This window comes from Bombina bombina, chromosome 9, assembly GCF_027579735.1.
Source record: "Bombina bombina isolate aBomBom1 chromosome 9, aBomBom1.pri, whole genome shotgun sequence".
Taxonomy (NCBI): Eukaryota; Metazoa; Chordata; class Amphibia; order Anura; family Bombinatoridae; genus Bombina; species Bombina bombina.
Window position 1 is genome coordinate 213,452,715 of NC_069507.1, and position 23,277 is coordinate 213,475,991.

General features: G+C 39.9%; 1 protein-coding gene across 1 annotated transcript in view; it reads right to left on the reverse strand.

Moving 5' to 3' along the window:
- Positions 1–23,277, reverse strand: part of ZRANB1 (zinc finger RANBP2-type containing 1) — a gene marked incomplete in the record, with an annotated part of 187,990 nt that overhangs the window by 145,805 nt on the left and 18,908 nt on the right. Inside the window, 1 exon segment of the mRNA XM_053692602.1 lies at positions 5,465–6,283. Within this exon segment, the coding sequence (XP_053548577.1) occupies positions 5,465–6,248 (784 nt within the window).

The window sequence follows — 23,277 nt, forward strand, 5'->3', positions numbered from 1 at the left end:
CTGCAGAATAGAGTGAAGAACTTGACAAGCCCTTTAGAAGCTTTGACTTTCTGACTTTTGTCAGGAAGATCTTCATTTCTAAAGAATCTATTATTGTTCCCAAGAAGGGGAACTCTTGTCGACGGAGACAGGGAACTCTTTTCTACGTTCACCTTCCACCAGTGAGATATGAGAAGGCTAGAACAATGTCTGTATGAGCCTTTGCTTTTGGAAAGAGACGACGTTTGGATTAGAATGTCGTCCAGATAAGGTGCCACTGCAAATACCCCTTGGTCTTAGAACCTCTAGAAGGGACCCTAGCACCTTTGTGAAAATCCTTGGATGATCTTTGTGGATAGGAATAGGTAGATACGCATCCTTTAAATCCACGGTAGTCATAAATTGACCCTCCTGGATTGTAGATAAAATTGTTCGAATGTTTCCATTTGAACGATGGAAACTCTGAGAAATTTTGTTTAGAATTTTTAAATCCAGAATTGGGTCTGAAAATTCCTCTTTTTTGGGAACTACAAACAGGTTTGAGTAAAACCCCCGAACCTTGTTCACAGTTGGAACTGGGTGTATCACTCCCATCTTTAACAGGTCTTCTACACAATGTAAGAATTCCTGTCTCTTTATTTGGTTTGAAGATAAGTAGACATGTGGAACCTTCCCTTGAGGGTAGTTCCTTGAACTCCAGAAGAAAACCCTGAGAGACTATTTCTAGTGTCCAGGGATCCTGAACATCTCTTGCCTAAGCCTGAGCAAAGAGAGAGAGTCTGCCCCCTACTAGATCCGGTCCAGGATCGGGGGCTACGCCTTCATGCTGTTTTGGTAGCAGCAGCAGGCTTCTTGGCCTGTTTACCCTTGTTCCAGCCTTGCATTGATTTCCAAGCTGGTTTAGTCTGGGAAGCGTTACCCTCTTGTCTAGAGGCTGCCGAGTTGGAAGCCGGTCCGTTCCTGAAATTGTGAATGTAACGAAAATTGGACTTATTCTTAGCCTTGAAAGGTTTATCTTGTGGGAGGGCATGGCCCTTTCCCTCAGTGATGTCTGAAATAATCTCTTTCAATTCTGGCCCAAAAAGGGTCTTACCTTTGAAAGGGGTATTAAGCAATTTTGTCTTGGAAGATACATCCGCCGACCAAGACTTTAGCCAGAGCGCTCTACGTGCCCCAATTGTAAACCCTGAATTTTTCGCCGCTAACCTCGCTAACTGCAAAGCGGTGTCTAAAATAAAGGAATTAGCTAAAGTGCGTGAATTCTGTCCATGACTTCCTCATACAGAGTCTCCCTACTGAGCGACTTTTCCAGTTCCTCGAACAAGAACCACGCCGCTGTAGTGACAGGAATAATGCACGAAATAGGTTAAAGGAGGTAACCTTGCTGTACAAAAATCTTTTTAAGCAAACCTCCAATTTTTTATCCATAGGATCTTTGAAAGCACAATTGTCCTCAATAGGAATGGTCGTGCGCTTGGCTAGAGTAGAAACCGCCCCCTCGACCTTAGGGACTGTTTGCCATGTGTCCTTCCTGGGGTCGACCATAGGGAACAATTTCTTAAATATAGGAGGAGGGACAAAAGGTATGCCTGGCTTCTCCCACTCCTTATTCACTATGTCCGCCACCCGTTTAGGTATCGGAAAAGCATCAGGTTGCACCGGGGACCTCAAGGAACTTGTCCATCTTGCACAATTTTTCTGGGTTGACCAGATTGTCACAATCATCCAGAGTAGATAGCACCTCCTTAAGTAATGCGCGGAGATGCTCTAAGTTTGATTTAAATGTCACAACATCAGGTTCTGCCTGCTGAGAAATTCTTAGTGTATCAGAAATTTCACCATTCTGACAATCCCTCCCTCACTGCCACTTCCAGATTGGTGTGAGGGGTATGACAGAAAAAATATCATCAGCGCCCTCCTGCTCTACAGTGTTTTAAACAGAGCAATCGCGCTTTTCTCTGAAATGCTGGCATTTGGATAAAATATAGCTATGGAGGTTATCCATTACTGCCGTCAATTGCTGCATAGTAACAATGCATTGGCGGCGCTAGAAGTACTAGGGGTCGCCTGCGCGGGCATAACTGGTATAGACACAGAAGGAGATGATGTAGAACTATGTCTACTTCCTTTCATCTGAGGAATCATCCTGGGCAACTTTACAATTTGTGACAGTACTGTCCTTACTTTGTTTGGACGCTATGGCACAATTATCACACATATTTGAAGGGGGAACCACATTTGGCTACCATACATACAGAACATGATCTATCTGAAGTACAGACATGTTAAACAGGCTTAAACTGGTAATAAAGCACAAAAACCGTTTTAAAAACAAAACCGTTACTGGCCTCTTTAAATGTTAAACAGGGCACACTTATTACTGAAATTGTGAAAAACTATGAAGGGAATTATCCAATCTTTACTCCAAATTTTCACACCACAGTGTCTTAATGGCATTCAAAAGTATTGCACCCAATTTTCAAGCTGTTAACCCTTAAAATGTGGAAAACCGGGAGCCTTTTTAATTTTAACCCCCTTACAGTCCCAGCTACAGCCTTTGCTGTGACTTCACCAATCCCAGGGGGGTATATGATATCAAATGTAGCCTTCTAGGAACGTTTTTAGTGGATTCCAGACCCACACACATTGCAGCTGCTGTACTGTACTCAAAAGTAACTGCACAGTAATGGCGCGAAAATGAGGCTCTGCTACTACAGAGAAAGGCCCTTCCTGACTGGGAAGGTGTCCTTAACAAGTGCCTGGTGCTAAAAAACGTTTCCCAATGTTATAAAAGTGTGAAAATTCAACTTCAATACTGCATATAATACTTAAATAAAGCAATCAATTTAGCCCTTAAGAGTGTCTTACCAGTGTATAGCCCATAATAAGCCCTTTATTCTGTTGATTTTTGACTAAGAAAATGGCTTACCAATCCCCATGAGTGAAAATGACAGCCTTCCAGCATTACACAGTCTTGTTAGAAAAATGGCTAGTCATACCTTGAGCAGAAAAGGTCTGCAAACTGTTCCCCCCAACTGAAGTTCTCTCATCTCAACAGTCCTGTGTGGGAACAGCAACTGATTTTAGTTACTGTCTGCTAAAATCAATATCCTCTTTTAAACAGAACTCTTCATCTCTTTCTGTTTCAGAGTAAATAGTACATACCAGCACTATTTTAAAATAACAAACTCTTGATAGAAGAATAAAAAACTACAACTAAACACCACAAACTCCTCACCATCCCCGAGGAGATGCTACTTGTTCAGAGCGGCAAGGAGAATGACTGGGGGGGCGGAGCCTGGGAGGGACTATATGGACAGCTCTTGCTGTGTGCTCTCCTTGCCTTTCCCTGTGGGTGAGGAGAATATCCCACAAGTAATGGATGACGCCGTGGACCGGACACACCAATGTTGGAGAAAAAGGATGTCCAACAAGCTCATATAGGTGTGATGGTCCACATACTTTTGACCATATAGTGTATGTTCACATACATAATAGTATTAACATATTAAGGGGATGTTGTGTCAACTTGAAGTAGGACGTTAGTATGCTGGTCATCTGTAGTATTTATTAAAAAAAAAAAAAATTTTTTTTTGCACCATCATAAAATGATATCTTCTTAAAACCGTTCTACCATTTCTGAAGCAAAATAATAAAATATTATGATCGTTAACTCTGCCAGTATATTATCCAGCAAGTGTTTAGAAAGGGATTTCTCCCATAATGAAATAAAAGAACTGAAAGTTAGAAAAAAAAAATAATAATAATTTCTTATGCTTCAGTTTTGTGGAATCTGACCAAATATTAATGGTAATTGTGGTTAAATTATTCATGCCTCATAGTTTGTTGAAAGCTAACTCTAGGTAGGCTTATAAGCTATTTCTAAGCCCTTGAAGGCTGCTTCTTGTCTCAGAGCATTTTAAAAGTTCTTCCGAGTTAGACAGTGCTAGTTCAACTCACCAGCATCAAGAGAAATCGCACAAAATCTTTAGGGGCTTTTTGAGCATTATATTTTAATGTATGGGTCCCTCCTTTACTTCCAGAACCATGCAAAGCAAACAGCTCTCAATATATAATTTGCCTTTCTTAAATTCTTTGAGGGACATCTTAGATAACCTCACCAAAGAGGAGAGCTTTAGATCTTTGGGCCCTAAGTCACTTAAAGGGACAGTAAAGTCAAAACTAAACTTTCATGATTCAGATAGGTCATGCAATTTTAAACAACTTTCCAATTTACTTTTATCATCAAATTTGCTTTGTTCCTTTGGTGGTATTTTTGAAAAGCTAAACCTAGCTAGGCTCAACAGTTGAAAACCGCCTCCTAGCTCAGAGCATTTTGAAAGTTTTTCACAGTTAGACTGTGCTAGTTCACATGTGTCATATAGATCAGGGCTCGACGAACCCAGGAGCCTGGGAGCCACTGGCTCCTATCATTTTACCCCTGGCTCCTACTTTTTGGGGTTATTCTCCATATATCTATATACAAATCCAACTGTCTGGCTCCTAAAAATATGCCTGGCTCCCAAATATTCTTACTGGCTCCTAATTTTTAAACATATTTGTCAAGCACTATATTATAGATAACATTGTGCTCACTCCCGTGAAGTTATTTAGGAGTCTTCACCGATTGACTACACTGCATGTCTGTCAAAGGCTCTTAGATAAGGAGGCTGTCTGCAAAGGCTTAGATACAAGGTAATCACAGAGGTAAAAAGTATATTAATATAACTGTGTTGGTTATGCAAAAACGGGGAATGGGTAATAAAGGGATTATCTATCTTTTTAAATAAGAAAATGTTTGGTGTAGACTGTCCCTTTAAGGGTGTTGTGATAAGCTTATTATGTAAGAGCTATGTCTATGTTAGCATTATATCTATGTCTGCTTTACTATTGAATAATATACACCATCACAGTAATGATTGGGAAGCCAGCTTTTTGGTTATCCATAACAATACAGGCCCAGCCAGCTGAAGGGCATTTAACACTAAATACACTATTTTTGCACATGTGCCTCAACCATACCTTCAGATACCTGCAGCAAAACATAGGTTCCAAGACAGTGGTATCCATCAGTAGAGAGAAATGTAGGCAATGTATAAATGTCTCTTTGAAGCATGTGTTGGCTAAGCAAAGTGGAAGAGGTGGAATTGATCTGGATTTTTAAATCAATTTTACACTAACCTTTCTTTATACCAGTTCCTCTCCTCCATTGCTATCCCCTTGAACCCCCTTAGCATGTAAGCCTAAGAGTCCAGATGTTTGTAGATCACCTTCTTTAGAGCTCATTACAACAGTGCGACTCTTGGCAGGGCCCTCTACCCGTTTGATCCCTATAAATGTTTTGTTGTACTCCGCCTATGTTTATAGCCCTGCGGAATATGTTGGAGCTCTACAAATAACCGATGATAATAATAATAATAATAATAATAATAAAAATAAAGTGTTATTATTACTTAGTTGTACAGTATAGCATAGACAAACTTACCAATGCATGCATTCAGAAATAGCCAGTCTGTCTTCCTCATTCTGTTTTTTATTTGTTTTAACTTTTTGAGATCCAGTTCATCTTTACTCCCCATAGCCCCAGCCAGTTCAATTCTCTGGAAATCCAGTTCAGAATCTCGCTTGGAAGTGGGTGGTGACCGTCTATGGCTGTTACTACTGCTGCAGCCTCCTCTCCAGCGAGCCCGATCTTGCTCGTTAATAATGGAGGAGGCCTCGTCCGTATCAGCTAACTCTATAGCATCCATATTGTTGGGAACAGGGAGGTCACACACAACACATTTCTTCTCTTTGGCACAGTTCTCATAAGTGCAAACAGAACAAGTCCAGTGTTGACCTTTTATGTTCAATTTATTTCTGTCATTATATTCCTCACATGGATCAATAGGGATGGGAATGGATCGCATACCAGATCCAGATGACTGAGGGGATTCTGTGGGGCTACGTGTCCTACGCTGGGACAAGCACTGTGTACAACGGATTGCTCTAGGCCAGTTCAGATAAGTACACATGTGACATGACCATTTACTGCCATTTTCCATGCTATATGATGATTTTACACGTGGTCTAGCGCTTGAATCGGGACATATTAAAGGACTGCCCCCTCTTTCTATGGTGCCCACATCAGGGGTACTGCTTTTAAATGGCTCCTCAGTTATAATGGCACCACTTGGTCTTTGGGCTCGACACATGGTGCATTTGATAGCAGAAGGCCAATTCTCAAACGTACAATATTCACAAGCCCATTTTATGCCATGCTCCGTCATGGTGACACTCCCAGGGGTTTGTATCCGTCAGGAAGCTAAAAAGAGAGCAGAAGAATAAAAGAATTAGATAGGACAAGAAGCTGAAAACTTGGCAAGCAGTATAAACAGTAGCTTCTCATGGGGCATGACAGTAAAAATAAAAAACATTTCAATATGTAAAAAAAAAAAACACAAAAACAAAAAAACAACATGTAGACATACAAAGGTCTATATATGAGACAGAGTGAAGACAAAATGCAGGTCTATTTTAGTCATTTTAAAAAAGGGACAGTCAACACTTTTAGATGGTTATATAAAAATGTAGAATTATGCATAAAAAACAAAACAAACAAAAAAAACTGTGCAATATACTTAAATTACTGTAAAAGATGTCAAAATACTTTAAAAACCAAGTTTACTTCCAGTGCTCAGAGTTGCAAAATAACAAGCTTCAGAAATTATCAGATAAACAGCAAAACAAATATTTTTTGGTAACACAATGATAGTGGCTAGGCTTCATGCCTCCAGTATCAAGTCCAGATTTGCTCCTTTAAATAAAAGCACAATGAAGGGGCGGGGGGGGGGTAAAAAATCAGTTTGTTTATTTAATTTTTTTATCTTGAAGATATCACATTGTTTTTGTAGTTCTCAGAAACTGTGAATTTGTGTCTGCAGAAATAACATGCCCCTTCTTCACAGCAAAAATGTTTTAAAATAAACCATACAGAGTTGAGAAAGAGACCTTAAAAGGGACATTATAACAAAAGAAAACTGGAAAAACAAGGTCCATTTCCCATAGGAAGTGCCACAATCACATAAGCAACATTTTGGAAATGTATATAAATATTATTTCTGGATATCTTGGCTCACCCTTGCTGCACTAACCAAAGATTGTCAACCCTAATGGTGGACATCAAAGAAATAGATGTGCAGATATTGGTTCTCTGGGGTGGGCTGTCCGTGCTCCTAGATATTGCCACATCAGTATAATAGCACTTAAAAGTTAACCAGGGGAGATCCAGTAGGGCAAATTGAATGAACAGACTTGTTTCATATAGATAACATTGAGTTCATGCACGTGAATTTACCATGGAGTGAGCACAGACTGGCTAAAATGCAACTGTCAAAAGAACTGAAATAAGGGGGCAATTTGCAGAGGCTTAGATACAAGGTAATTACAGCGGTAAAATGTGTATTATAACTGTTGGTTATGCAAAACTGGGGAATTGGTAATAAAGGGATTATCTATCTTTTAAAACAAAAATTCTGGTGTCGACTGCCCCTTTAAGAGTCAGCACCAATTGCCTGAAATGCAAAAGATCTGAGATAAGGAGGCAGTCAGCAGAAGCTTAGATACAATGAAATTAGAGGCAAAAAGTATTTCTATAACACAGTGTTGGTTATGCAAAACTGGGGAATGGTAAATCAAGGGATTAGCTATCTTTTTAAACAATAACATTTTTTGATGTTTATCCCTTTAAAAGGACACTAAACCCAATTTTTTTCTTTTCGTGATTCAGATAGAGCATGACATTTTAAGCAACTTTCTAAATACATTACCCATGCTTATTAGATGGGTATTATAACAGTAGGAGATTGTAATACAAAATGTTTATGTGTAGTTAAACTTTACAATATACTATCATTATTTTAGCCCCCTTACCCGGACTCTGAAAATTGCTGGTTTTCTCAATGCAACTCAGTGGAGTTGCTATAAAGAAATGGATACAGTCATGTTTTAGCTTAAAAGGAACAGTCTACTTTTATTTATTGTTTAAAAAGAAATCTTTACTACCAATGCCCCAGCTTTGCACAACCAATATTATTTTATTAATATACTTTATAACCTCAAAATCTCTACCCATTTCTAAACCCCTGCAGGTCACCTCTTATCTCAGTGCATTATATTAGCTTTCACAGCCAGAGTGTATATATAATATAATATAACATAACAAAATGGCTTCTTCAACCAAAAGTCAGTATTCAGTTTGCACTAAGGACATCTTGAACTCTTTTGGAGAGACTGTCTTGAAGTAATCTTCTAGTATATTATACCAGGCTTCTTTCAGCACTTCCCATAGTAGTTCTTTAGATTTAGGTAGTTTTATTTCTCGCTGTCCAGGTGATCCTATACTGCCTCTATAATATTCAGGTCTGGACTTGGAGGCCAGTCCATGACTGTCTGTTTTATTAGCTGTTTCTCTCCAAATATTATTTCACTGGATTAGCTGTGTGCTTGGGATTGTTATCATGCTGAAAAATAAGGAACGGCATAATTAATTAAAACCTGACTGTATTTTTCAGCATTCATGATCCCATCAATTTAAACAATGTCGCCAACACCACTGGCAGAAATGCAGCCCCAAACCAGGACAGCCCCTCCATCATGTTTCACTTAAGGCCGCAAGCACTCATTCTTCCATCTCTCTCCAACTCTTCTTCTCACATATCGTCGACAATTGGACCCAGAAATGTCAAACTTGGATTCATCACTTCATAATACTCTCTTCCACTGATCTTCATTTCAATCTTTGTGAGAAATGACATTAATTATGGTTCCATTCAGGTTTACGAGAGCCACTTAAGAGTCAAATGATTTATAGGTCTACCTCCTTGGCAGTGTTCTGGAGAGATTCTGCCATTCTTCAGAGACTATTTTTTAAGCTGCTCTTTGCTGGAGATGTTGTGTTGATCTACCTTTCTCTTTAAAATACCTTAAAGGTGTTCAACTGAATTCAAGTCAGGCAACATACTTGGCTGGGTCATAGCTTATCACTTTTCTTCTTTAGAAACTCTTGATTTTGGCAGTGTGCTTTAGATTGTTTAAATGCTGGAACATTCCCCTTCTGCCAAGCTTCTAGAGAATGGGAGTGATCTTGTTAGCCAGTATTTTGGTATATCCAGACATTCATGCTGCCATCAATAAATGTCATCTACCCAACAACGTTTGCACTAATGCAGCCCCATATCACACTCCTACCTCTGTGTTTCACTGTTGGGACTATGCATTCACTGTGGTAGTCCTGGCCAGGTTCATGCCAAACATGCTGTACCCCATCTGAGCCAAAACAAAATATACCTTGGTCTCATCTAACCAAATAATGTGCTTCCAATATTCGTCAGGCTTATTTTCATGTTCATTAGCAAAGTTTTATCTTGCAGTTTTGTGCTGAAGAGCAAGCAAGGGTTTTATTCTTGGACACCATCCATAGAGGTCAATGTTTTGCAATGTCCTTCTGAGCTGTCACAGAAACTCAGATTTCCATTGATAACCTCTGAGCCAAGTCTGAAGCACTGGACCATCTGTTTTTCAGAGCTAGATTGTGCAAGTAGCGCTCTGTCCATGGCATCATTTTAGGACGTCTGCCACTGTGGCTCTAATTAGTGGTAATAAGGCTCGTTATATGCACCATGATTACTACTGCAACTGTATTTCAACTGAATTTTAGTTGTGTCACAGATCTTCCTGTATACTTTTCCATCTTTAAGTCTCACAATCAGAATTTAAATCCTCTGGCAATTTTTTTCCCCATGTGGAACCCTGATACAGACATGCAGTTGGACACAGCCCATAGGTCCAAAACTGAGAAAGTTCTGGTGTTCATAGGCCATTTTATAACCATGTTCATGCAATTAGGCTAATTGGAAATTACAGATGTACTCAATTTAGTTTCAGTGATCACAGGTTGGCCTACTGTGGGGCGTGTATTTTTAATATAGTAAATATAAACGGCTAGTTTTAAATTTTGACATAAGAGCAAATAACCAACTGTTCAACTGCAAGTAGTGCAGTTACTGTAAGGCGATACAATTTTGATTCATTTGACATTTAGGCGATATCGCACAGAGATAAAGAAATCACAATGCACGCCTCTCTAATTGTTGGATATGATCAGGAATTTATAAATGTCCCTAATTGGCTGCAATGAATGGGTAATTTCTAATGCATACATACTTAAAGGGAAAGTTAACACCTTGAGATTTTTATACAAACTGTTTAGTTATACATAATGAAACAATATTTTCATTATTTTGTCCTCTTCATGTACTTTGGCTCTGAAACGTGAGCAATTTCTAATTCTCAGAACTCTGAATACACCTTTCTGACTTAAAGGTTAAACCTGCTACATATCCATCCCTCATTGGCTTTATCAGATAAACAAATAACTGTATACCAACTTTATGGCCAGGGCTAGCCTTGTTTTCTCGAGACTAAAGTCTAGACTGGGCTCCTCCAAATAAGGCAAATGGTGGGTAATAATGGTAGTAAAAAGGATGTTAATTTGTTTCAAAAACATTAAGACCTGGCTGATGTGTTGCTATAGAACAACTTAACAGAAATGTCTTGTAATTACATGGTGTTTATAGCCCCTTTAACAGGTAATGATCTGTACCACTCCGGAGCCACCTGCTGCACTGTAGACTAGCAGAGTGTGCCCACGTGCCTCTGCTTAAGCTGTGCGTCTGCCTACAATATATAGAAACAGCTTTTCTGAAGACACAAAAGTAAGCTGAATCATGCATGTCACCATTTACTATGCAAAGCTGGAGAAGCTAACTTTACATATCATACGTGAGCACACAGCATAGAGGCCCACAAGTGATTTCTGCTATTCAACGGCACAATGGGCAGTAGCTTTGTGATTGGCTGTAAGGAACACATTAAAAGGGGGGGGGGTCTAGTCAGAGAATTATAAGAAGGGGATAAGCAGGACTGAGGTTTTTAAAACAATTCATAGGAGGGAAGTTCAAGTCCAAAAGGAGAATACATATATGCCTTGCAGTACTTTGCCTATCGTACTGCAAGACGCATATATACACGTCTTCGCTTCAGGAAGCTCCAGCACTCTCAGCTGTTTAGGAACTCCAGATCTTGGCTGTAACTTAAGCTTCAGGCATCTGCCGCATATGGAGGCGGAGCGTGATCGGTGCTCCGGCTCCATATGAGGGCAGATGCCTGGTCGTTACAGATGGTGCCACTGTGTATGTCACCGTCTGTAATGATCTTCTGCTGGTGCCAGCAGGAGGTGTGGGATGGGGCAGCTACACTACAAAAAAAGGGGGGGGGGAGCAGTTTCTATGTACTGGCAGACAGTTGCCAGTACCTAAGATGGCAGGTAATAGTTAGAGGTGGAAGGTTTAGAGAGCTGTTTGGGGGGGGGGGGGGGGCGGCACCTACAGTGCAGAAAATATAAAAAAAAAAAGCCTTATATCTTCATATTGGCAGACTGTCTGCCAGTACTTAAGATGGGGGTGGGGAAGGAAAAAGAGCTGTTTGGGAGGGAGGGTAATCTCTACATTAAAAAGGTACAATTATTATTATTATTTATTTATGAAGCACCATCATAAGCCGCAGCGTGGTCCACGGATAGTTAATTTAGCAGCTGCAATTAGCGGCCTTCTAATTACCACAAAGCAATGGCAAAGTCATATATGTCTGCTATTTCTTAAAGGGGATCTCAGAGAAACTTACAAACAGAAATTATTTACATACTGCACAAGCTGTATGTAAATAATTTCTGTGAGAATCCCAAAGTTTGGGGGGGGGGGGGGAATTTTTTTTTTTTTTATTTGATTGCTTTTGGCTGTGAAATGGTGGCATAAAGTATACCAAAATGAGCCTAGATCATTAACTTGGGTTGTCTACTTAAAAAAAAAAAACAAGGCTCTATTTCTGTTTAAATACACGATAGCAAAAATGCTAAAGATTCTCTGGTATTTTGGGTAAGTTTTTGTCCGATAGTCCTGGTAGTGAAAGGATTAATTACAAGTCACACTTTTTTCAGTTTCTAGTTAATTTCTAACCTTCTTACAGTCTATGTGAATTAAACCTATAACATGCATAGTACTGTGCAAGCTTGTAGCTCTATAGTATCATGGAGCCATATTGTAAGCATTTTCTCAAAGATGCCCTGAACGTGCATTTTAGTAATGTTATCTCATCTAAAATGAGCTGCCCTGTGCAGAAGACACACTGACAGCTACTTGAGTGAAAATGTAAAATATGCAAAGCTATGTGAGCCCTCTGAACAAATGAGCAGGTATTATTTTGCACAGCCCTGTACACTGTTGCCAAGGCAACATACCAGCAACATGTATTAAAGAAAATCTAAACTGCAGAAGATTGTTTGGAAATGTGTATAACACACACTACACTAATTCTTGCTCAGGGCATGTAGTAGGTTATCATGCTGTATACAAGTGATACAGCTTGTTTACTATATGCTACCAGAGGATTACTATGGCATCAGAATTATGGTGTGTGGGGGGGGGGGGGGTTACCTCCAGAGTAGGTCTTTGCTAGGAATCTCCATGCTAATGTAAAAAGTGCTGCTGCTATCCTGGTAGTTTCAGTCATAAAAAAAACACATTGCTATTAGGAATGATGAACTGTAAATAAAATACAAATCCTCAAACGGAAATTAAAACTGAACTAATTTAGATCATACAAGATATTTAAAATTGGTTAATTTTTTTGCATGAAAAGGTTAAACTTGAAACAGATTCTTTGGAATTTGAATCCAACAGAAAGTTAATGTCTGTACACTGGTTGATTGATATGCAGTACTCCCAGCTCTATTAGTTGACAGTGACACACTGTGCAAGCACAAGAGAGCAAAAAAACAAAAAAAAACCTGCGCTCACAATAACCGACTATGAACCGAATGTAGCTTGCTCCCGAGACCAGATCAGAGGGGGAGTGAGCTACATTAAGTTCAACTTTAATAGCATTAAGTGACTTTTAATCATTAAGTGATTAGACTGCACGCCCGCGAAGCGCTTATGAATACCAAGACCCGATCAAAAGAGCCTGAAGAGGAGACCAGGTAAGTCCAACTTTAATAGCATAAATCTCGCAATGCTTTTGAAAGCTGCCTCTAAGATAATGTTATATAATTGTGTACTATGTGCAGAATTCTATAACATTTTTTTAGGTTTACTGTCCCTTTAACATGACCATGTGTAAAGACCACCATTAAATATAGTCCAAGAAATATACAAGTGTGGGGATGATTTGCCTATTAACCCCATTGAGCATATATTTTTATTTTTGTAGCTTGACAAATTTGTTTCCAAAATACACACACATACATTTAGGAAGGATATCCTGTTTAGACCTACTATAAAATTTTATGCATATGCCACTGGTGATCAGCTTTTGCTCAAACAATTTGTGGACAATGAAAGGGCACAGAGTTTGTTTTGTTTTTATAACTAGAAAAGCTTAAATAAAAAATATGCATGCAAATGAAAAAAAAAATACAATCATATACAGATCTTAAAAAGACAGTAAAATTAAAATTCATTCAAGTCCTTAGAGTGTCTGTCCATCCTGACTAGAGAAAGGAATATAACAAGAGAGTGGATTCTTACATCAAAACACTAGAATATAGATCATCAGGCTTTTGATTTTCTAGTCGGTATTAGAGGCATTGCTAAATTTCAGATACACCATCTATGACGACATCATACACATTAAAAAGGGACAGAAAACCTCCAAATTTTCTTTCAGGATTTTAATAAAAAAAAAAACATAATTTATGCTTACCTGATAAATTTATTTCTCTTGTAGTGTATTCAGTCCACGGGTCATCCATTACTTATGGGATATATTCCCTTCCCAACAGGAAGTTGCAAGAGGATCACCCAAGCAGAGCTGCTACATAGCTCCTCCCCTCACATGTCATCCAGTCATTCGACCAAAACAAGACAAGAAAGGAGAAACCATAGGGTGCAGTGGTGACTGGAGTTTTAATTAAAATTTAGATCTGCCTTAAAAGACAGGGCGGGCCGTGGACTGAATACACTACAAGAGAAATAAATTTATCAGGTAAGCATAAATTATGTTTTCTCTTGTTAAGTGTATTCAGTCCACGGGTCATCCATTACTTATGGGATACCAATACCAAAGCCAAAGTACACGGATGATGGGAGGGACGAGGTAGGAACCACTGCCTGTAGAACCTTTCTCCCAAAAACAGCCTCCGAAGAGGCAAAAGTGTCAAATTTTGAAAATTTTGAAAAAGTGTGAAGTGAAGACCAAGTTGCAGCCTTGCAAATCTGTTCAACAGAGGCCTCATTCTTAAAGGCCCAGGTGGAAGCCACAGCTCTAGTGGAATGAGCTGTAATTCTTTCAGGGGGCTGCTGTCCAGCAGTCTCATAGGCTAAACGTATTATGCTACGAAGCCAAAAGTAGAGAGAGGTTGCCGAAGCTTTTTGACCTCTCCTCTGACCAGAGTACATGACAAACAGGGAAGAAGTTTGACGAAAATCTTTAGTTGCCTGTAAATAGAACTTCAGGGCAAGGACTACGTCAAAATTATGCAAAAGTCGTTCCTTCTTTGAAGAAGAATTAGGACATAATGATGGAACAACAATCTCCTGATTGATAATCCTGTTAGAAACTACCTTAGGTAAAAACCCAGGTTTAGTACGCAGAACTACCTTGTCTGAATGGAAAATCAGATAAGGAAAATCACAATGTAAGGCCGATAACTCAGAGACTCTTCGAGCCGAGGAAATAGCCATCAAAAACAGAACTTTCCAAGATAAAAGCTTAATATCAATGGAATGAAGGGGTTCAAACGGAACCCCTTGAAGAACTTTAAGAACCAAGTTTAAGCTACACAGAGGAGCAACAGTCTTAAACACAGGCTTAATCCTAGCCAAAGCCTGACAAAAAGCCTGGACGTCTGGAACTTCTGCCAGACGTTTGTGTAAGAGAATAGAAAGAGCAGAAATCTGTCCCTTTAACGAACTAGCAGATAAGCCCTTTTCTAAACCCTCTTGTAGAAAGGACAATATCCTAGGAATCCTAACCCTACTCCATGAGTAACCCTTGGATTCGCACCAATATAAATATTTACGCCATATCTTATGGTAAATTTTTCTGGTAACAGGCTTCCGTGCCTGTATTAAGGTATCAATAACTGACTCGGAGAAGCCACGCTTTGATAGAATCAAGCGTTCAATCTCCATGCAGTCAGCCTCAGAGAAATTAGATTTGGATGGTTGAAAGGACCTTGTATTAGAAGGTCCTGCCTCAGAGGTAGAAACCATGGTGGACAGGACGACATGTCCACTAGGTCTGCATACCAGGTCCTGCGTGGCCACGCAGGCGCTATCAGAATCACCGATGCTCTCTCCTGTTTGATCTTGGCAATCAGTCGAGGTAGCATCGGAAATGGTGGAAACACATAAGCCATGTTGAAGACCCAAGGGGCTGTCAGAGCATCTATCAGCGCCGCTCCCGGGTCCCTGGACCCATAACAAGGAAGCTTGGCGTTCTGGCGAGACGCCATGAGATCCAGATCTGGTTTGCCCCAACGATGAATCAGTTGAGCGAAGACCTCCGGATGAAGTTCCCACTCCCCCGGATGAAGTCTGGCGACTTAGAAAATCCGCCTCCCAGTTCTCCACGCCTGGGATGTAGATCGCCGACAGGTGGCAAGAGTGAGACTCTGCCCAGCGAATTATCTTTGAGACTTCCAACATCGCTAGGGAACTCCTGGTTCCCCCTTGATGGTTGATGTAAGCCACAGTCGTGATGTTGTCCGACTGAAATATGATGAACCTCAGAGTTGCTAACTGAGGCCAAGCTAGAAGAGCATTGAATATTGCTCTCAACTCCAGAATATTTATTGGGAGGAGTTTCTCCTCCTGAGTCCATAATCCCTGAGCCTTCAGGAAGTCCCAGACTGCACCCCAACCTAGAAGGCTGGCATCTGTTGTTACAATCGTCCAATCTGGCCTGCGAAAGGTCATACCCTTGGACAGATGGACCCGAGAAAGCCACCAGAGAAGAGAATCTCTGGTCTCTTGGTCCAGATTTAGCAGAGGGGACAAATCTGAGTAATCCCCATTCCACTGACTTAGCATGCATAATTGCAGCGGTCTGAGATGCAGGCGCGCAAATGGCACTATGTCCATTGCCACTACCATTAAGCCGATTACTTCCATGCACTGAGCCACTGACTGGCATGGAATGGAGGACACGGCAAGCATTTAGAAGTTTTGATAACCTGGACTCCGTCAGGTAAATTTTCATCTCTACAGAATCTATAAGAGTCCCTAGAAAGGAGACTCTTGCGAGTGGCGATAGAGAACTCTTTTCCACATTCACTTTCCACCCATGCGACCTCAGAAATGCCAGAACTATCTCTGTATGAGACTTGGCCATTTGAAAGCTTGACGCCTGTATCAGGATGTCGTCTAGATACGGAGCCACCGCTATGCCTCGCGGTCTTAGAACCGCCAGAAGTGAGCCCAGAACCTTTGTAAAGATTCTCGGGGCCGTAGCCAACCCGAAGGGAAGAGCTACAAACTGGTAATGCCTGTCTAGAAAGGCAAATCTTAGGTACCGATAATGATCTTTGAGAATCGGTATATGAAGGTAGGCATCCTTTAAGTCTACTGTGGTCATGTATTGACCCTCTTGGATCATGGGTAGTGGTTCGAATAGTTTCCATTTTGAATGATGGAACTCTTAGGAATTTGTTTAAGATTTTTAGGTCCAAGATTGGTCTGAAGGTTCCCTCTTTCTTTTACTCAGATTTGAGTAAAACCCTTGCCCTTGTTCCGTCCGCGGAACTGGGTGGATCACCCCCATTACTAAGAGGTCTTGCACACAGCGTAGGAATGCCTCTCTCTTTATTTGGTTTGCTGATAACCTTGAAAGATGAAATCTCCCTTGTGGAGGAGAAGCTTTGAAGTCCAGAAGATATCCCTGAGATATGATCTCCAACGCCCAGGGATCCTGGACATCTCTTGCCCAAGCCTGGGCGAAGAGAGATAGACTGCCCCCCACTAGATCCGTTTCCGGATAGGGGGCCCTCTCTTCATGCTGTCTTAGGGGCAGAAGTAGGCTTTCTGGCCTGCTTGCCCTTGTTCCAGGGCTGGTTAGCTTTCCAGCCCGTCTGTAACGAGCAACAGGTCCTTCCTGTTTTGGAGCGGAGGAAGTTGATGCTGCTCCTGCCTTGAAGTTACAAAAGGCACGAAAATTAGACTGTTTGGCCTTTGATTTGGCCCTGTCCTGAGGAAGAGTATGACCCTTACCTCCAGTAATGTCAGCAATAATTTCTTTCAAGCCGGGCCCGAATAAGGTCTGCCCTTTGAAAGGAATATTAAGCAATTTAGATTTAGAAGTCAAGTCAGCTGACCAGGATTTAAGCCATAGCGCTCTGCGTGCCTGGATGGCGAATCCGGAGTTCTTAGCCGTTAGTTTGGTTAAATGTACAACGGCATCAGAAACAAATGCATTAGCTAGCTTAAGTGCTTTAAGCTTGGCCATAATCTCATCCAATGGAGCTGTGCGAATGGCCTCTTCCAGAGACTCAAACCAGAATGCCGCAGCAGCAGTGACAGGCGCAATTCATGCAAGGGGCTGTAAGATAAAACCTTGTTGAACAAACATTTTCTTAAGGTAACCTAATTTTTTATCCATTGGATCCGAAAAAGCACAACTATCCTCCACCGGGATAGTGGTACGTTTAGCTAAAGTAGAAACTGCTCCCTCCACCTTAGGGACCGTCTGCCATAAGTCTCGTGTGGTGGCGTCTATTGGAAACATTTTTCTAAATATCGGAGGAGGGGAAAAGGGCACACCGGGTCTATCCCACTCCTTGCTAATAATTTCTGTAAGCCTTTTAGGTATAGGAAAAACGTCAGTACACACCGGTACCGCAAAGTATCTATCCAACCTACATATTTTCTCTGGAATTGCAACCGTGTTACAATCATTCAGAGCCGCTAATACCTCCCCTAGCAATACACGGAGGTTCTCAAGCTTAAATTTAAAATTAGAAATCTCTGAATCCGGTCTCCCTGGATCAGATCCGTCACCCACAGTATGAAGCTCTCCGTCCTCATGTTCTGCAAATTGTGACGCAGTATCAGACATGGCTCTCACATCATCAGCGCGCTCTGTCCTTAACCCAGAGCTATCGCGCTTGCCTCTTAATTCAGGCAATTTAGATAATACCTCTGACATAACAGCAGCCATGTCTTGCAAAGTGATTTGTATGGGCCTCTCTGATGTACTTGGCGCCACAATATCACGCGTCTCCTGAGCGGGAGGCGAAGGTACTTACACGTGAGGAGAGTTAGTCGGCATAACTTCCCCCTCGTTGTCTGGTGATAATTTCTTTACAGATATAAATTGACTTTTATTCAAAGTGACATCAATACATTTAGTACACATATTTCTGTGGGGCTCCACATTGGCCTTCAAACATAGTGAACAAACAGATTCATCTGTGTCAGACATGTTTAAACAGACTCGCAATGAGACTAGCAAGCTTGGAAAATCCTTTCAAATAAATTTACAAGCAATATAAAAAACGTTACTGCGCCTTTAAGAAGCACAAAAAATCGTCACAGTTGAAATAACAATGAACCAAATCAGTTATAGCAACCAAATTTTCACAGTAAATGTATTAAGTTAGCAGAGCATTGCACCCACTAGCAAATGGATGATTAACCCCTTAATACCCAAAAACGGATAATCAATTTAACAATTAACGTTTTTATCACAGTCAAACACACTGTCACAGGCCTGCTGTGACTGATTACCTCCCTCAAAATGAATTGTGAAGACCCCTGAGCTCTCTAGAGACATCCTGGATCAAGGAGGAAGAAGCAGGAAGACTGAAACTGAATTTTTACTGCGCAAAAAAGTGCTAAAATAGGCCCCTCCCACTCATATTACAACAGTGGGAAACCTCAGTTAACCGTTTCTATGTAGAAATAAACGACAGCCATGTGGAAAATCATGCCCCAAAAGATTTATCAACAAAGTACCTCACAAAAAACGAACAACATGCCAGTAAACGTTTTAAACATGCACTTTAAAAGTTAGGTAGTGTTATTAATAAGCCTGCTACCAGTCGCTTCTACTGCAGTTAAGGCTCATACATTACTTCAGTATTAACAGTATTTTCTTAGTCAAATTCCATTCCTTAGAAAATTACTTATTGTACATACATTCATCAGCCTGATACCAGTCGCTACTGCATTTAAGGCTGTACTTACATTACATCGTATCAGTAGTATTTTCTTAGTCAATTCCATTCCTTAGAAAAATAATTTACTGCACATACCTTGTTTGCAGGATTCCCCACACGCTATTCCCTTTCTGAAAGTTACCCCACTCCTCAGAATGTGCGAGAACAGCCAGTGGATCTTAGTTACTTCTGCTAAGATCATAGAAAACGCAGGCAGATTCTTCTTCCAAATACTGCCTGAGAACAAACAGCACACTCCGGTGCCATTTAAAATAACAAACTTTGATCTGAAGAAATAATACTAAGTATAAAAAACACCACAGACCCTCTCACAACGTCTTATATAGTTGAGTTGCAAGAGAATGACTGGATATGACAATGTGAGGGGAGGAGCTATGTAGCAGCCTCCTGCTTGGGTGATCCTCTTGCAACTTCCTGTTGGGAAGGGATATATCCCAATAAAGTAATGGATGAACCGTGGACTGAATACACTTAACAAGAGAAAAAAAAACATACAATTTTAAATAACTTTCTAAATTACTTCTATTATCATATTTGCTTAAAGGGACAGTCAAGTCCAAAAAAAAACTCTCATGTTTCAAATAGGGCATGTAATTTTAAACAATTTTCCAATTTACTTTTATCACCAATTTTGCTTTGTTCTCTTGGTATTCTTAGTTGAAAGCTAAACGTAGGAGGTTCATATGCGAATTTCTTAGACCTTGATGGTCGCCTCTAATCTAAATGCATTTTGATAGTTTTTCACCACTAGAGGGCATTAGTTCACGTGTTTCATATAGATAACATTGAACTCGTGCACGTGAATTTACCATGGAGACAGCTCTGATTGGCTAAAATGCAAGTCAGTCAAAAGAACTGAAATAAGGGGACAGTCTGCTGAGGCTTAGATACAAGGTAATTACAGAGGTAAAACGTGTATTATTATAACTGTGTTGGTTATGCAAAACTAGGGAATGGGTAATTAAGGGATTATCCATCTTTTAAAACAACAAAAATTCTGGTGTTGACTGTCCCTTTAATTATCTTGATATCCTTTGCTGAAAGAACAACATTGCACTACTGGCAGCTAACTGAACACATCTAGTTAGCCAATCACGAAACAAATGTGTGCAGGCACCAATTAGCAGTAGCTCCCACTAGTGTAGGATATGTGCGTATTATTTTTAAACAAGGGATACCAAAAGAATGAAGCACATTTGAAAACAGAAGTGAATTTAAAAGTGGCTTAAACTTGCATGCTCTACCTGAATAATGCAGGTTTCATTTTTCTATCCCTTTAACATATTCAGGATTATGCCAGGTCTCCAGTGAACACAAAAAATATGTATAAATAATAACAACAACAACTTTACACTTTGCCAAGTTAAATTATAGCAACAGCAAACAAAGGTATGTTGCAATGTTTGATTTTTTTAACCATGCTTAAATATTTTTATGAGTATATGTCTGTCCCTTTAAATGTAGATCTCCTTGAAAGTTGTTGTACAACATTTTAGCATTCAGTTCTTGTGTTGAGTTCTGAGGCAACAAGACTAAAGTGTTAAGCTATTTGAAGATCAAGTTAGTTTCTCAGAACTCATTGGCGGCAGGAAAATCAGCCACAGCTTGTCATCTTGTGATCACATCGCTCTGTTGAAACATCTTCCACTGATGTCCTATGCTTGAACGATCCACAGTGCATACCAATCCTGAAATGCTTTGGAAAGATTTTAAAACTGTCTCTGCCAAATACAATTATCAAGGAAAAAAAAAAACAAAAAAACGGAACAGTCTCTATAAAGTGGATAAACCAGTTCATAGCGACATTAACAGATTACGGCACCCAGTCATATAGACATAATATTACTTCTAAACATGGGTCACAAGAAAAGCTTTTAAATCTCATTTTGTAGAGAATTTAGGAACAGACAAGTGTTCTGAAAACCGACGTGAGGGAGAACACAGTAAGGTCTAGGACTATTACTGTATGTGTAAAAAATATCATCAGGGGGGTCATCAGTCAATGAGTGAACTAGACGTAACAGATTCTTTAACATATAAATTTATTCAGGGGCATTTAAAAATACATATTTCAATTTAGAATTGAGAACAATAAATAATGAAAAGACAGATTAAAGCGTTCTATTTGTAGAATCATTCTACTAGAATGTATAAAATGTTTAATTATATCTAGCAAAACAACTATGCAATATACTCTTCATATATTTATTTTGCCCCTTTTCCTGTAATAGTGAAACATTTTAGGCTTACCAATTCCTGTTAGAAACTGGAAGCACAGATATTCAACACAGCCATTTGCTACACATTTTAGTGGCTCATTCATATAATGTTCCAAATTGGCCCTTAGAAGAGAGGGAAAAACTAGGTTTACAACATGGATCTCCCCACAGCTTTAGACACTAAAACTTTTATATTAATAGAAGAGTCAGTCTCTCTTCTCTCTCTCTCTTTTTTTTTTTTTTTTTAACTTAACTGAATGACAGAACTGAGAGAATACTTCCAAATGACAGATGAATGGTGGACTGCCAACTTTTGAGCTGTAAACAGAGGCAGAAAGAGTTGTGTGTGTGGGGGGGAGAGAGAATTCTGTTCTAAAAGGACCACCAAGACTTCCAAGTTACCTCCCCAGTTAGGAATTATCTTAAAATCTACTTTTGATATGGACAGACATTGGAGTCATAAATTAAGTTTATATCAGAAAGCTCTCAATATGGATGTGAGCTAACACGACTGATGTTACTGCCAATTACTACAATACTGGTGGGACTAGGCTGACCTGCTGAACTGGGGATAGAAAGTAAAACAGGTTTATATGTGCGCTAAAAAGCTCAAGGGAATAGTGCTTTATAATTTATCCAATCTTAAATCTAATGAAACTTCAATTTATGGTATAAAATGTCCTAAAATATAATTATGCTTTATTTTAAAAAATAACCTTTGTATTCATTTCATATATCAATAATACTGTAATATACACCAACTATACAAACACTCTAAAAAAAACACTGTGCTTTAAAAATATTATAAATAAATATGACTGGTCATATACCTATGCTTTACTTATAAAAATATTTTTTTGCAACCACCTTTTATCTTCAAATAATTGATACTCAGATACAGGTTAAGCGTCCCCTTTATATTATTGGTGCTATGATTTAGGTAAGCGTCCCTTTACAGTATTTTATATATGAAATTAATAACAGGTTATTTATTAAAATAAAGCCACTAATTATATTTGAAAATTTTTATACCCATAATTTGAAGTTTCATTCAAATCTCCCTACACAACGTGGTAGGAAGATTGTATTTATACTTTGTCGGTTTTCACTGATGTCCAGCCCTGGCACCGTAGAGAGTTGACAGCATCAGAGGAGATCTGTTCCTGCTTGATGGTGTCAAGGACCACCAATATCATCTCATGGACCACTGGTTGCGACCGCTGGTTTAGAGTAAACCAAGGTAGGCTGATAGTTGCTTAGGAGGTTGCACATGTCTATTGCAGTCTATGGCAGCAGTGTTTGTAACTGGAGATTAGAAACTGGAGGGGAAACTGCAGACCCCAATAACAGGTAATCCTTACTAAATATACACCTGCACAATGCTCTCTATATCCCTTCTGATCTTTCTGTCTGCCATCTTCCCTAAAACTCACTGCATGCCCCTTATAACATCAATAATCCCCACACACTATCCTTATCTCTCCCTCCCCTCCTCTCATCCCCTATGCTGTCCTCTCATGAACTACTCTGTTTCCTTAGCAATACTTCCCCCATCTAACTCTCCTGTGTCTAGTCATACCCACTCCTACAAGTCTCACTCTCACCTTCTGTCACTCTCACTGTACTACTGCTTGCTGCTGGTGACATCTCTCCCTAACCCTGGCCCCTATAACAATCACCACACTCATACACTCTCGCTCAGTCCCCCCACAATACAAACTCAAGGTCACGCGATCCCAACAAATCTCATCTCATTAACACACAGCGCTTATCCCCTCTCTTTTTTTGTGCCCTCTGGAATGCACGCTC